A 13,026-nucleotide genomic window follows, 5' to 3' on the forward strand; every position below is an offset into this window, starting at 1 on the left:
CAACTGCCCAGCGTGCTGCTTGTGAAGCCTTGGGTGGGGCATGCATTCTGAAAACCGTGGCCTCAGAGGTTTTCTCCAGTGGATCCCCTCTCCCCTTTGCCTCTCCACATCTGCCCCTGTCCCTTGTCCTTCTCTGGCTGTGTGCCGCTCGAGGCGGTGGTGGTTAGCTGGTGTTGAGTTGGCCCTGTCTCATGGCAAACCCACACACAATGGGACAAAATGCTTGCCCACTCCTGCACCGTCCCTGTGACTGGTTGCAGGTCGGACTGTTGTAATCCATAGGGTTTTCATTGGCTGATACTTGGGAGTTGGTCACCAGGCCTCTCTTACTAGTCTGCCTTCATGTGGAAGCCTCCACTGAGAGATGGCAGCTGCATATGGGGTACACTGGCTGGCAGTCAAGCCTGGGTCTGTGCCTGGAAGGCAAGAATTCTACCACTGAACCATCCCTGCCCTTCCATTGGTGGTTAGTGCCAGACAGAGTCCTGCAGTACTGTCCTCAGCACACTCAGTTACTCTATGGTGAGGTTAAATGCTGTGTTGCCACATGAAGTCGTGACTGGGTGGGACATTTATGTGTGTATAGACATGTCCATATTATGATAGAAATAAGGTCAGAGCAACCATTTATCCCCCAAACAAGTACTGTTGGGGACTGAGCGCCCTTGGTGGATCATTTTCTTTACTTCTAGAGCCATAGTGTCTGGCAGCCATCACCAAGAGCCCCCATCATGTGGATCAGGTGGGGGTAGTGTTTGTAGATTTACCCCCGATGCCATCTGCCTGTGAGGCTATAGGAACCCCTAGCAATTGATGTCCAGCAGGTGCTGGAGCTGTCGAGGTGGGTGTCTGTGTGCTCACACATGTACACAGCTTTGTGTAGAGGGCACAGAGCTGCCCTGGTTGACCTGGTGGCTGAGGTGTGTCTGGTTAGTTCTCTGAGATACCAACTGCAATCCTCAACCCAGCAAAGTGCCAGCACTGGTTGCTGGTTCCCAGTGGGGCACTGGTGAGGGAGGGCAAGGCTGTTATTTATGAACAGAGACAGCAAGCAGAGAATTGGGGACAGTAGCTAGCACTCAGGTGTGTAGGAAGTTGCTAGTCAGTTCATGCGCTGGCGGTTTTGGCCAGCTTTTGTTGTTTCCTTTCCATTTCTGCCCTCCACTCAGGCTAAATCTTGGCCCCCCTACCCAATTTGCCATCATCCTGTTCATCCCATAGAGTGAACCCATCCCCATTTCTTCTCCTATTATCTTTCCAAAGAAAACATTCCTTATCCTTGAGCCCTTCCTGCCATTCATTCACGCTTTGGGTCTAGCCCCTTAGGGCTCTCTCTTTCCCAAGTCAGTGTGGTCATGGGCCCACGCAGGCCCAGAAACCCCCTGCTCCTTTGGGAAGAATTCCTGTGGACAGAACTGCAGTTTGTGACTTACTATCATTCAGGGCTATTAATGCTTTTGAAAAGACTTATGTAAATTATTAAAGTGATTTGAAATCGTTGTATCAGCCATCAGGTTTAAGTAATGAGATCTTAAAGGAACTTTGGTAAGAGTCCACCTAGAATAATATTTGGCAAACTTTTTCAGTAAAGGATGAGATAAAAATATTTCAGGCTTTGGCCTCTATTGCATCTACTGGATTCTGCTGTTGTATCATAAACATGGTTTTGTTCTAATAAAACTTTATTTACAAAAACAGGTGGTAGAAACAAACAGCAACATGTGGTGGGCTGTGATTTGTTGACCTCTGGCCTAAAATCATAGCCTTTATTTTTGTTTGCCTTATGTAAGTCGTTTTTTTTTTTTTTTTTTTTTGTTGTTAAGAGTTTAAAAGCCAGAGAAACTTGAATACTGTAAATGAATTTAATCATCTTCATTTTGGTTTAGTATAATTGTGGGCTTAATGATAATTTAGGAGCCCTGGTGGTGTAGTGCTGAAGGCATTTGGTAACCAGAAGGCTGGCAGTTCAAACCCACCAGCCACTCCTCGGAAGGAAGGTTGGGCAAACTACTTCCATAGTGACACTGTCTCAGAAACCAAGGAGGGGTCACTGTGAGTCAGATATGACTCGACAGCAGTGAGTTTGGTTGTTTGTTTTTTTAAAAAATGATAATTTGGCAATATAGTTTTCTAAACCCTTGTTGAGAAGAATAGAAACCAGAGGCTTTCATGGGATGACTTGGGTTGACCATAGCTTATCACCATCCAAAAAGTAGGAGAGGCTGACACCTAGAGCTGTACAGCAGCCACAAGGAATGGCCATAGTCAGAAGGTCACACCACCACACTGGACATTATTTTATCAGGCCAGGCACTTCTCTAATAAATGTGGAGGGAGAAAGGCTACAAAGCTATAGGAAATGGTCTTTCTAGAACATCATGTTATGCTGAGTTGGGGATCACTGTAATTCATTTCCAGGAAGTTGAAGCTTAAAACAGTCAAAGAAGGATCCTAAAATATCAGACTACAGTCTTGTTTTCCTTTTGTCTGTCCTTACAGGAAATAAAGAAGGAAATGAAGAAAGACCCTCTCGCCAGCAAAGCTCCAGAGAAGCCCATGCACGAAGTATCCAGTGGCAACTCCTTGCTGTCTTCGGAAACGATTTTAAGAACCAACAAGAGAGGTATGGAAAAGGAGAATGAGCCCCATCCCTGCACACAAACAAAGACTGGAAACTTCCAGGTGAACTGTGTCGAGTTTTATATTGCTAAAAAAAGTTGGAGTTTGCCCTTTTGTTTCTTTTGGTAAAGATTTTGGACACACAGATGCACGCACACACACACACACAAATGGCAAGAAATGATACAGTAACTATAATAAGGGGAACAAATAAAACTACTTTGACAATGGGAAAGTGGACTAAATTTGTAAATGGCTTTTTTAGGGCTTTAGCTTTTGCTTTCACACGTATATTTTTATGGATGAACGTGTGATTACAGAACACTCTGGTACAGGCTTGAGCTGCGTGGATTGGACCATATTCTTTTTCAATCTAAGCCCAGCTTTGGCGGACAGGGCCTTTTCTCTCTAACCTCTGGCTTCCCTAACATAGACCCTGTTGTCTTGGTTTATGCAAAGATCCAGTTAATACAGCCATCTAACCTGCAGACCTCTAACAATCATGTTTTCCCTTTTTCTGAGACCTTGAGGCAAATTGTAAGCCTGCTGGAATTTTGTTTTCTCCCTGTCCTCCTTCCTTTGTGATCACTGTCATCTAAAACGCTGTGTGAGAGAAAATAAGATGGCAGAGACGACTTGACTCCATTTTATGCTGTGGTCCTGCCAGGGCTGGGTTTCTCTCAGTTCTTCTGAGCCCTCCCTCGGCTCAGCAGGTCCACTCGGAGCATGCCCACAGTAGGCTAACACACAGCTGCAGGCTTTTCACAGGCTTCTGACTTCTTTAAAGAGAAATTGAGCTGGGCAAAAGCAGGAGCAGGAAACCTATTAGCAAAGGGTTGCATTAAAATGAAAAAAAAGAAAGCCTGCTTCCATAACCATGGGCAAGTACAGTTCATCTTTCATCAAATTTAGACAGCAGAAGAATTTGTCCACTAAACTGTCCATTGATCATAGTGCCCGAGACATGAGCGTTGTGTCTCTCTTCCTTCCTGTCCCCCCCCCCCCGCACCCCACCCCTCCAGCTGGCCTCGTTTACATTTCCTTTTTTGAATTATTCAGATGAAATATTGGCTGGAGGCCCACGTGTGTTAGCAGCTATAGGATTTTCTTCCTTTTTAAATCCTAGCCTACCAGTGCAGGGGATTTCCCATTTTAAGACTTAAGTGTACTTTGCTGCAAAACCACAGTGTTCCAGAAAAAGGGGCCTCCTATATCCTTGCAAGTAAGCTCCAAACTCCTGAGGCCTGCCCTCCTTGGATTAGAGATAGAGCTCTTTGCATCTTTCTGGGGTTTCCAAACCTCCCTCCTGAGCCCTCCTGTCCCACCTGCCATTGCCTGGGTTGGTGGGCCAGGAGTCGCCACGTGCTGACCAGGGACAAGGTCTCTGCAGCCAGCCCTGTGTTTGTAAAGTAGATAGAAGAATTAAGGTAATAAAATAATCTAGTGAGATAAGGAACTAATTAAGGCAAGGAATTAAAGTAATTATCTAGATGAGTCAAGTAAAATTACCTGAGAACTTTAAATAAAGGAAGGAATAGAACTTTTCTTATAATTGTCTCTTTGCAGCCAAAAAATCTGGCCTTTGAATCCCCCTGCAGAATTTTCCATTAACAAAAAAATGGAACTAAAAGGAGTGGCATGCTGACTTACACTCATTTTTTAAGCCTGCAGCCTGATTATGACCACCCTTTTAGGTAGTTTATATAACGAAGACACCAGTGGCTGCGAGTCTTTAGCCCATGGGGACATTCTGTAAATATGAAATGCACAACAGACCATCTTCATTCTGTCCCAGGCTTTATGCTCACCTCCTGGGTCACCTGGACCAAACGTAAATTTCCAGTTGAAGTGCAGCATTGTGTACAAGGAGCAGAGCTGGCTGCCTTTGGCCCTCCCCCACCAGTCAAGACTAACAGTCTCCCACTGCTCCTTATGATAAACAGCAGGGAGATTGAGTGGCCTTGTCCGGCCAAATAAATAGGTCATTGTGCTGAGCTCAAAAGTGACATCTTTTTTCCCCCCACCCAAAATCAGTGGGGGAAAATATATCTGTCTATCTATCTATCTCAAAGATGACATGACAATTTACCTGGGCCTTATCATTTGAGAAAGTCTTAGAACTGGTTTAATAAAGAAAGATGAAGCATATTTCTTTTAGGAATCTGAAATGGAACCACTTCTCCAATGTGAGAAAGATTGTGCCTAAAGGATTTGACTGCTAACCAGAAGGCTGGCGGTTCAAACCCACCAGCCACTCCTTGGAAGGCAGGTCAGGCAATCTACTTCCGTAGTGATACCGCCTTGGAAACCCCAGGAGGGGTCGCTGTGAGTCGGATCCGATTTCACAGCAGCCTTTTTTTTGTGTGTGTGTCTGTGTGTGAGTGTGTGTGTGTAAGAGGTGGTTTTTGCATTGGGAACCTGCTTCAGTTTGTGGGAGCAGTGAAGGGGTTGTAGGCCTTCACAGTGTTGATGAGTTCACCCTCCCAAGCACCTGCATAAGGTCAGGAGATAACGTGGGCTTTGAAGGAAGCTATTCATAGCCTTGAGAAAAGGCCAGGGCAGTGGAAAGATTCGTTTGGGGACCTATTGGTTTCAGTTTGCAACTTTAACCTTTGAAAATTTCGGCAGAGGTAATTTAGGGAGGTACTGGAATGACTCCTTGGGCTTTTCATTTGAGAAGGAGATGAAACTGAAATTGAGAGGGCAAACCAGTCTCCCCAGCTTGGCCGACATCAGGTACACATTCTGGCTATTAGAACCTTGGGGGCAATTGGGCCTGCTCCCACCCTTGGCCATTTCTTTGGTCTTTACCTGAGTCATAGTGAAGGAGCTTTCTATTTAAAATGAGCCTTTCTCCAGGAATAAGAAGTCATTTTCCAATTAAATTTTCAGCATGGATGTTGTATATCCTAGAGTTATTCCAGATTCCAGTACATTGACAAGTCCCAGCCAGGTCTAAAACCTTTTCCTGAAGCCACGTGTCATTCTCTCTTCCAGACAGAAGAGAGTTGTATGTTCTCTTCTGAGAGCGATCTATTCTTTTGTTTCCTATGCTGGTAAACCCATGGAAGAGAGTCAGGGGCCCTCCTAAATTGGAACACTGACATGTAGAAATTTTTTTTTTAAAAATGCAAGTTTGAACAGTGAATAGCAACTGCCCTAAAAATGTTCTTGAAAATGAGCAAGGAGGATTTTATTCATGTGAGTGTGGACCCTCCTCTGCTTTAATTAAAACGACAAATTATTTGGTTTCATCCTAGAGGGGTTTCCCGACTAACTGTAATTGATACCCTGCAGGCCTGTTGGGGACCAGGTTTGATTGCAGGGCTCCATTTCCAGTTTTTGCATCATTAGCAGACCACGTGGGGAAGGTGCATCTCTGCCTGTCCCTGAACCTCTCCTGCCACCTGTAATTCGGACACTGTTCCTTCCTCGCTTTTGGGTGGATACCAATGAACATTCAATAGCATGTGTTCATTGCAAGCCTGCTATGGGCCTGGCCCTGCACTCGGTGCTGAGGTAGACATCGAGACAAGTAAAACACCAGCCAGCCTTGCCCACAAGCAGTCCCAGTCTGTTGTGCCACTTGGGAAATATCGAGAAAGTACTGCAGATGATATCCTTTTTATGGCCAGGTCGGGGTATGTCACTTAATTACTTCTGTCATTCTGAATGTGAAGCCACGCTGCGAGTTTCTGGTTGGCTTTATATGTCCTTGTTTCTATTTCCAGTTTATCATGAATTTAGTGTTTGGTAAGTCTCTATTGTATTTTGCACATTTATTATTCTTTGCTATTATTGTTATGCTCTCCTGATGTAAAATGTGTTTATAATCATCTTTTTAAGTCGCTCTGCTACTTTGGCATCTGCCTTCCAAAAGATAAACTGCTTTTACCATCTTTATTTAAGGTTTGTTATGCATTTGCATTGACTGCTCCTTCCAGAGATTAATGCACAGAGATCTAATGGTATAAGAGATCTTATTTGTAACAGGTCTGGCGCTGATGCTGTGAGGTGAGATCCGCTTTCTCAAGTGCAGTTGGAGTTCAGATGCGGGTGGGTTTCTCTCTGAGTCACGGTGTGGATAGTACTTGATTGCAGAACATGGCTCTGTGAGTTTGGTTCTGGTGTTTTCAGTCCTTCGGTCCAAAGTTTTCCTTAACAGAGGGGTCAACAGCTGCTCTGCCTCTGGTGACACACTGTTGCTTTAAAACCTAGCGCAGAAGTACTTAAGAATTTATTTTGCGTGTGGATGGGGGATACATACGCGCCCCTCCACATTAAGATGGGCCTAGCGTTTGCATCACAGAAAGGCTCTCCATCCTGGTCTGCTGCCTGTAACCGTCTGAAGAATTTTACCTAATGTTTATCTTTCTTTTCTTCATGGTTTCAGCACTAGCCATTCCAATCCCTAAACAGATCTGCCCACAGTGACCCATTGTCTCTCCTGAAAGTGAAAAGTTTTTTCCCTGAGGTTTTACTTCTTTAGCATTTACTTGGCTGCCTGGGGACACTTTCCAGGGGGTTGCTGGTTGGTTAGAATATGGCTGAGGGTGTGAGTGTTTGCATGTGTGCAGGAACAGCACACATGCTGGAGTGAAAAATCTCACATTTGTGTGAAGGCTGTGGGCTCTTTGTTTGAAGTTGTAAACAAAGGATGGAAAAACAAACAGTTTCAACAGCTTTGTTTTTCTAGCAGTTTATAGGACCTGGGGATTTGTTTGTAGAAACAAGACTTTTTTCCTTTCAAATTTCCTTCTGAAGAAACAAATGTGAATTATCAGAATTAACTAGGAATGTGAAAAAGTGAGATTTTGGTCAAACTCTCCTCCAAGTTTGCAAATCATCTGTTGATGTGACTTCATGAGATAGCTTTTGTGGCAGGATGGAAGAGTAGGAATTGCTAAGAGAAGGCATGACTTCTGTGCAAAAGTTTTTGGCTGTCCCCTGAGCTGGTCTTTCCAATGGGCGAATAAAAAAAAGTTGGCAACTCGGCAGTGAACACAGATGGATATAGTATGTAATTAGTTAATAATTTCTATGTTGGTGTGAATGTATCTGTGTATCAGCATATGCATATATAGTCTTTTTTTCCCCAGTTGGACCATCATTCTTGAATGTTCTAGAGTAAAGGGAGTAATGGGCCCTTAAAGAAGTCATTTAAAGTAACTGATCTCTGGCTGTATTTATGATGAGTTTTATAGGGAGCCCATGTTAGAAGCAGTACTTGATGTCAGGGTATGTTGTCCTTGTTCGTTTTCTTACCTTAGCAGTACTGCCTATTGGGGCTGTGAAGTGCGTGGAAAGAAGCTATGTGGAGGGGGTGTTGCTATGGTACATTTTCTGTATTTCTTCATATGTGAGTCATCAATTGGTTTTAGAATTTTTCTTCTATTATGTTTATCTCCTTTCAGTCTCTCTGTCCTGGTTCCAAGGCATTACCACTAGAGTAGTGAGTGTCCCATGAAACAGTTGTTGATTGAGACTCTTTTCACACTTTTGTTGGGTTTCCACCCAAGGCCACCAAGAGGCGGCTCCATGAAGTGGTTTTGTGATGGTGGCCCCACCTGGTGGCTCTTCTAGGAAACTGTTGCCGACTACCTTTTTTCCTCCCTCAGGGAATATATTCTGCAAGATGCCTTTTGGTTCCTTCTGAACTGTGTTCACATTTCATGCAATTCCTTCTCAGACTCACTTCTTTTCACGTTATACACACCCTCTCTTTAACTCCTTTCCTTTCTCTTCTAATAGTTGCTCATTGGACTCATAGAATTTGTCTTCCAACCCCTATTCCGTCTGTGATAATACCCCCACTGACCAGGATGATTGTTGATAAGCATTTTTTTTAAAAAAAAATTCGTGTAGGGATGACTCTAGGTATAAATATTAGTTTGGATACAAAAAAAAAAAAAAGAATTACACTAAAAATATTGTAGGTAAGCCACAGTCACCTCTATCATTCCAAATACTACTAACTACCTCTTTATTTGTTGACTTTTTTCCTCAAAGTTAGCTACCTGTCAACTTCATTATTGTTTGTAAATTCTTGACAGATAGCCCCTTCTTGCTGGGGCAAGGACTGCCCCCACTGTCCCCTATTTGGTATGCTTCTAAGCATAAGTCTTTTTGATAAATCAAAATGTCTCTAACTTCATTTCATTGCTTCGCAGTTTTTGTTAGTCAATAGTCTTTGCCAGATGTTCCTTGTCTTAGCTACATAGTGGGTTAGTTTGGTACTTAATCACCACTTTTAACTTTGTTTCTATGGGAAAATGCTATTCTGAATTCCAAATGCTTTGCGTAGAGCTTAGCCCACTTGGATTTGTTTTGATATTGCTGGCATGAATCCTTAGGTACCTTGTGGTAGTCAGAGTCTAGACAACTGGGAGTGACAGAGGTCTGCTAATGGTGCAGAGGAGCTTTCATGTCACATTGGGCCCATGCCAGAATCATCCAGGCTCTGTGTGGGTCCTCAGCCCGAGGAGAGTTCTGGGTCAGCTGCAGCACACCGGCGTATGTGGTGCTTATTTTCACAAGCCCTGAGTTCCACCTTGGTGTGCCCAAGTTTAAGTCATGCTGTAAAAGGAGGTGCTATTGTATGTTTCCATCTACTCAAGAGGAGATGGTGCAACGAGTGGGATGTAACCTGACAGAAATCAGACCAACCTTTGCCAGTGGATATTCCTGCAAAATGTTCCACAAAAAAGGAATGGAGAGAGAAAGAGAAGGAGACAAACCCAATCGAAACCCTCTCAATGGTGTTGATTCCGACTCATAGCAGCACTATAGGATGGAGTGGAACTGCCCCATAAGGTTTCCAAGGCTGTAAATCTTTATAGAAGCAGACTGCCCCCTCATCTTTCTCCCATGGAGTGGCTGGTAGGTTTGAACTGCTGACCTTTTGATTAGCAGCTGAGCACTTAACCACTGCTACCAGGACTCCTCAGGGAGACAAAGGAGGACAAAGGAGCTCTTTGGTCAAATACATTTTGGCCATAGCAGCACACACTAACAGCCTTTCAGAGATCCACAAGCGCGTTAGATATTACAGGCTCTCTGATGTCCCATGCTAAGGTAACATGCTTACCTTTGACTGCAGAACCGTGTGTTGCTGAATTCTAGTTAGGAGCTCACTTTGAGATGTGCTGAGCTTTAAAATGCAGGGCAAGGAGCTCTCCAAGCATCGCTCAGATCATCTTTGGAGTCTGCCTCGCATAGGGAATGTTCAAGTGAGTGGAGATGGGCTGGTGATGTTGGCATAAGAGAAACACCTGATGTTGCTTCTAAAGCTTATGGCAGTGAAAATGCAAGTGAGATGATGCTAGGAGGATATTCCTCTGATCGGACTCTCGAACACCAGTCCTTTTGGTAGTTTCTCAAGTGATGAGCTTTTGTCCAAGAGTGTCTCTGTGAGCTGGGCTTTGGCATGAAAAATGGGCCAGGGGGGCCAGATCCCATGGACACTGAGCCTCGGTTGTATAGGTATACGTGGGCTTCGGATCAGGCTTGAACCAGGGATTCCAGGGGTGGTGGTTATGATTACCAGGCCTCATTTAGTTGAAACAAATCCAATTGCCTTCTCTGCGTGCTTGTAATTGAAAGACAGGCCATCTTACCTTTTCTTGATAACCATTAAAACCCTGTTAGTACATAAAAATGATAGTCTGTCTCTCTCCCTACTAATGAAAGAGTTCATGTAGTAAACCCACTTGTGGGGGCAAGAGGAAAAACCACATTGCCTGCTTTGTCAGAGTTGTGGAATCATAGGATTACTGAGGTGGCTGAGAGTGTAGTGTTGGCTCAGCCCTTGGCCTGATACAGGGACCCACTGATGCCATGGGGCCTCTGACCAAGGACCTAAAAAGACGCCCTTCAGATCTGGAGGACTGACTTTTGCTAAGTACCTCATGGGATACTTCTTTCCAAAGGGAGATATTTCTGAATTGGGAGCTGGCAGCTTAATTAAAGGAAGGTTATATTGAAGCGCTGGCTGCTTTTTTTGTGCTGTATTGGAACAACAGTTGTATTTGTGGTAAGTCCTGGAAAAGGAGCATTTTCTTACGTAGTTTCCTTAATTTCCTCTAATTATCTCTGTTGATCTGTAATCACAGCCTGATCCCCACTGTTGCCACATGTAGCCTCAGCTTGGTCTTTGGACTCTTGGTTTTTTGTGCCAGTAAAGGCCTGAGACCATCATGCCCCAAACAGTGGGCCCAGCCACAGTGCCAGGTGGACCGTTCTCATTGTCCCCAGTGAGGAATGGAGAGAGAACAGCCAGGAACTTCCTCCGCATGTGCCTGTGTGTGTGAGAGAGCGTTTGAGGAGGATTAAGCTGCTCGTTCATTTGTCTTTCTCTGGAGCCTTGAATAAACTCAGCAGCAGCAGCAGGGCCTTGCCACAGGAGGAATGGCTGTTATAAGACCCCAGACCCCCTTCTGGTTTCTGAGGCAATAAATTCTTTTTTTTTTTTTAATTGTGATTTGGGTGAAAATTTACAGAGCAAATTCAGTTTCCATACAGCAGTTCACACACACGTTGTCTCATGACATCGACTACAATTTACCACAATGCAGCAGCTCTCCTCCCCTCCCACTTCCTCCCTGTAGTTACTTCTTCCCTGTGTCCATCCCTCCATGCACTCCTGCCCCCTGAGCTGTCTCCCTGTGCATAAGCAGCCCTTCTTTCTCCCATGATTGTTCTCTCCAAGGAATGCCTGTCTTGTTTGGCTGGAAGTCACAGGTATGGGTTCAATTCCAGACCCGAAAGGCAGCTAGGGGCCATAGTCTCAGTGGTTCCACCAGGCTCTATCAGACCAGCAAACCTGGTCCCCCCCCCCTTTTTTTTTTTCCTCCAAATGATTTTGAGTTTTGTTCCACATTGTTCTCCCTCTCTATCCAGGATCTCCTTCATAGATCCCCCTCTGAGTGGTTGACAGTGGTAGCCGGGCACCATCTAGTTCTTCTGGTCTTATAGTCATATAGGGTGCAGATCGCATGGTGTACCAGTCACTAGGACTAATTGTTTCCATGAATCTTAGGTTTTCTTCATTCTTCTTTGCTCTGCATGATAAAACACCCATCATTGCATCAAGATGGCTGCTTGCAAGCTTTTAAGATCCCAGTCGCTACTTGAGGCAGTAAATTATTTACAGAAGTAGATTGCCCCATCTTCTGTGGATTGCCTGGTGGGTTTGAACTGCCAGCCTTCTGCTTAGCCGTAGGCACTATGCCACTGTTGTTGTTATGTGCCATCGAGTTGGACCCGACTCAGTGACCCCTCCTTGGGTTGCCGAGGCAGTATCACTATGGAAGTAGATTGCCCAACCACTAGAGCTCCTTAATTCAACAATAGTAGTTGGAAATTTGAATACCAACAATGGATAGAACTAGACAGAAAATCAACAAAGGTGTAGAAGATTTGAACAGCACTATCAACTAACTAGACCTAATAGATACCTATATGGTACCATCTAACAACAACATGGTACAGATTCTACCCAGATGCACACAGAACATTCTACAGGACGGGCCACATGCTAGGCCATGAAAGTAGTCTCAACAAACTTAAAAGACTTGAAATAATACAAAGTGTGTTCTTGAACCTCAGTGGAATTAGAAATCAACAACAGAAGGAAATTTGGGAAATTCACAAAAATATGGAAATTAAATGACACACTCACAAATAACCAATGGATCAAAGAAGAAATCACAAGGGAAATTAGAAAATACTTTGAAATGAATGAAAATGAAAACACAGCACACCAAAATATATTACATGCAGCTAAAACAGTGCTGAGAGGGAAATTTACCACCTATATTAAAAGAGAAGACAGACCTCAAATCAATAAAACCTTCTACCTTAAGAAACTAGGAAAAGAAGAGCAAACCAAAGCCAAAGCAAGCAGAAGGAAAGAAAGAGTAAAGGTTAGAGTGGAAATAAATGAAACAGAAAATAGAAAGCAACAGAGAAAATTCAAAACAAAGCAAAAGTTGTCTCTTTGAAATGGTCAACAAAATTGACAAATTGTAGCTGCGCTGGTTAAGAAAAAGAGAGAAGATTCAAATTACTAAAATGAGGAATTAAGGAGGAGACATCACTACTGTAAAAGGATTTTAATAAGGGAATAGTGTGAATAACTCAGACCTTACTGGTGAGAATGGAAAATGGTGAGCCCCTTTGACAATCAGCCTGGCAGTTCCTCAAAAGATTAAATACACACTTGGCATGTGACCCAGCATTCCACTCTTAGGTCCATCCCCAAGAGAAATGAAAACGGAAGTCCACACAAAATCATGAGTGTTCATAGAAGCATTCTTTATTCATTAAGGAAAAAAAAAAAAAGAACTAAATCCACTGCTGTCAAGTCAATTCTGACTCATAGAAACCCTAGTGGTGCGGTGGTTAAAG

The 13,026-nt window shown here is 43.8% G+C and overlaps 1 protein-coding gene across 1 annotated transcript in view; it reads left to right on the top strand.

Annotated features, from left to right (window-relative positions):
- SH3KBP1 (SH3 domain containing kinase binding protein 1) overlaps window positions 1-13,026 on the top strand; it is a 370,819-nt gene that overhangs the window by 109,687 nt on the left and 248,106 nt on the right. Inside the window, exon 2 of the mRNA XM_042782665.1 lies at window positions 2,500-2,623. Coding sequence (XP_042638599.1) covers window positions 2,515-2,623 — 109 coding nt within the window. The 5' untranslated portion in view covers window positions 2,500-2,514. The remainder of the gene's footprint in view (window positions 1-2,499; window positions 2,624-13,026) is intronic.

Source organism: Orycteropus afer, unplaced genomic scaffold, assembly GCF_000298275.1.
Source record: "Orycteropus afer afer isolate SDZICR_OR568_19922 unplaced genomic scaffold, OryAfe1.0 scaffold00404, whole genome shotgun sequence".
Lineage (NCBI taxonomy): Eukaryota > Metazoa > Chordata > Mammalia > Tubulidentata > Orycteropodidae > Orycteropus > Orycteropus afer.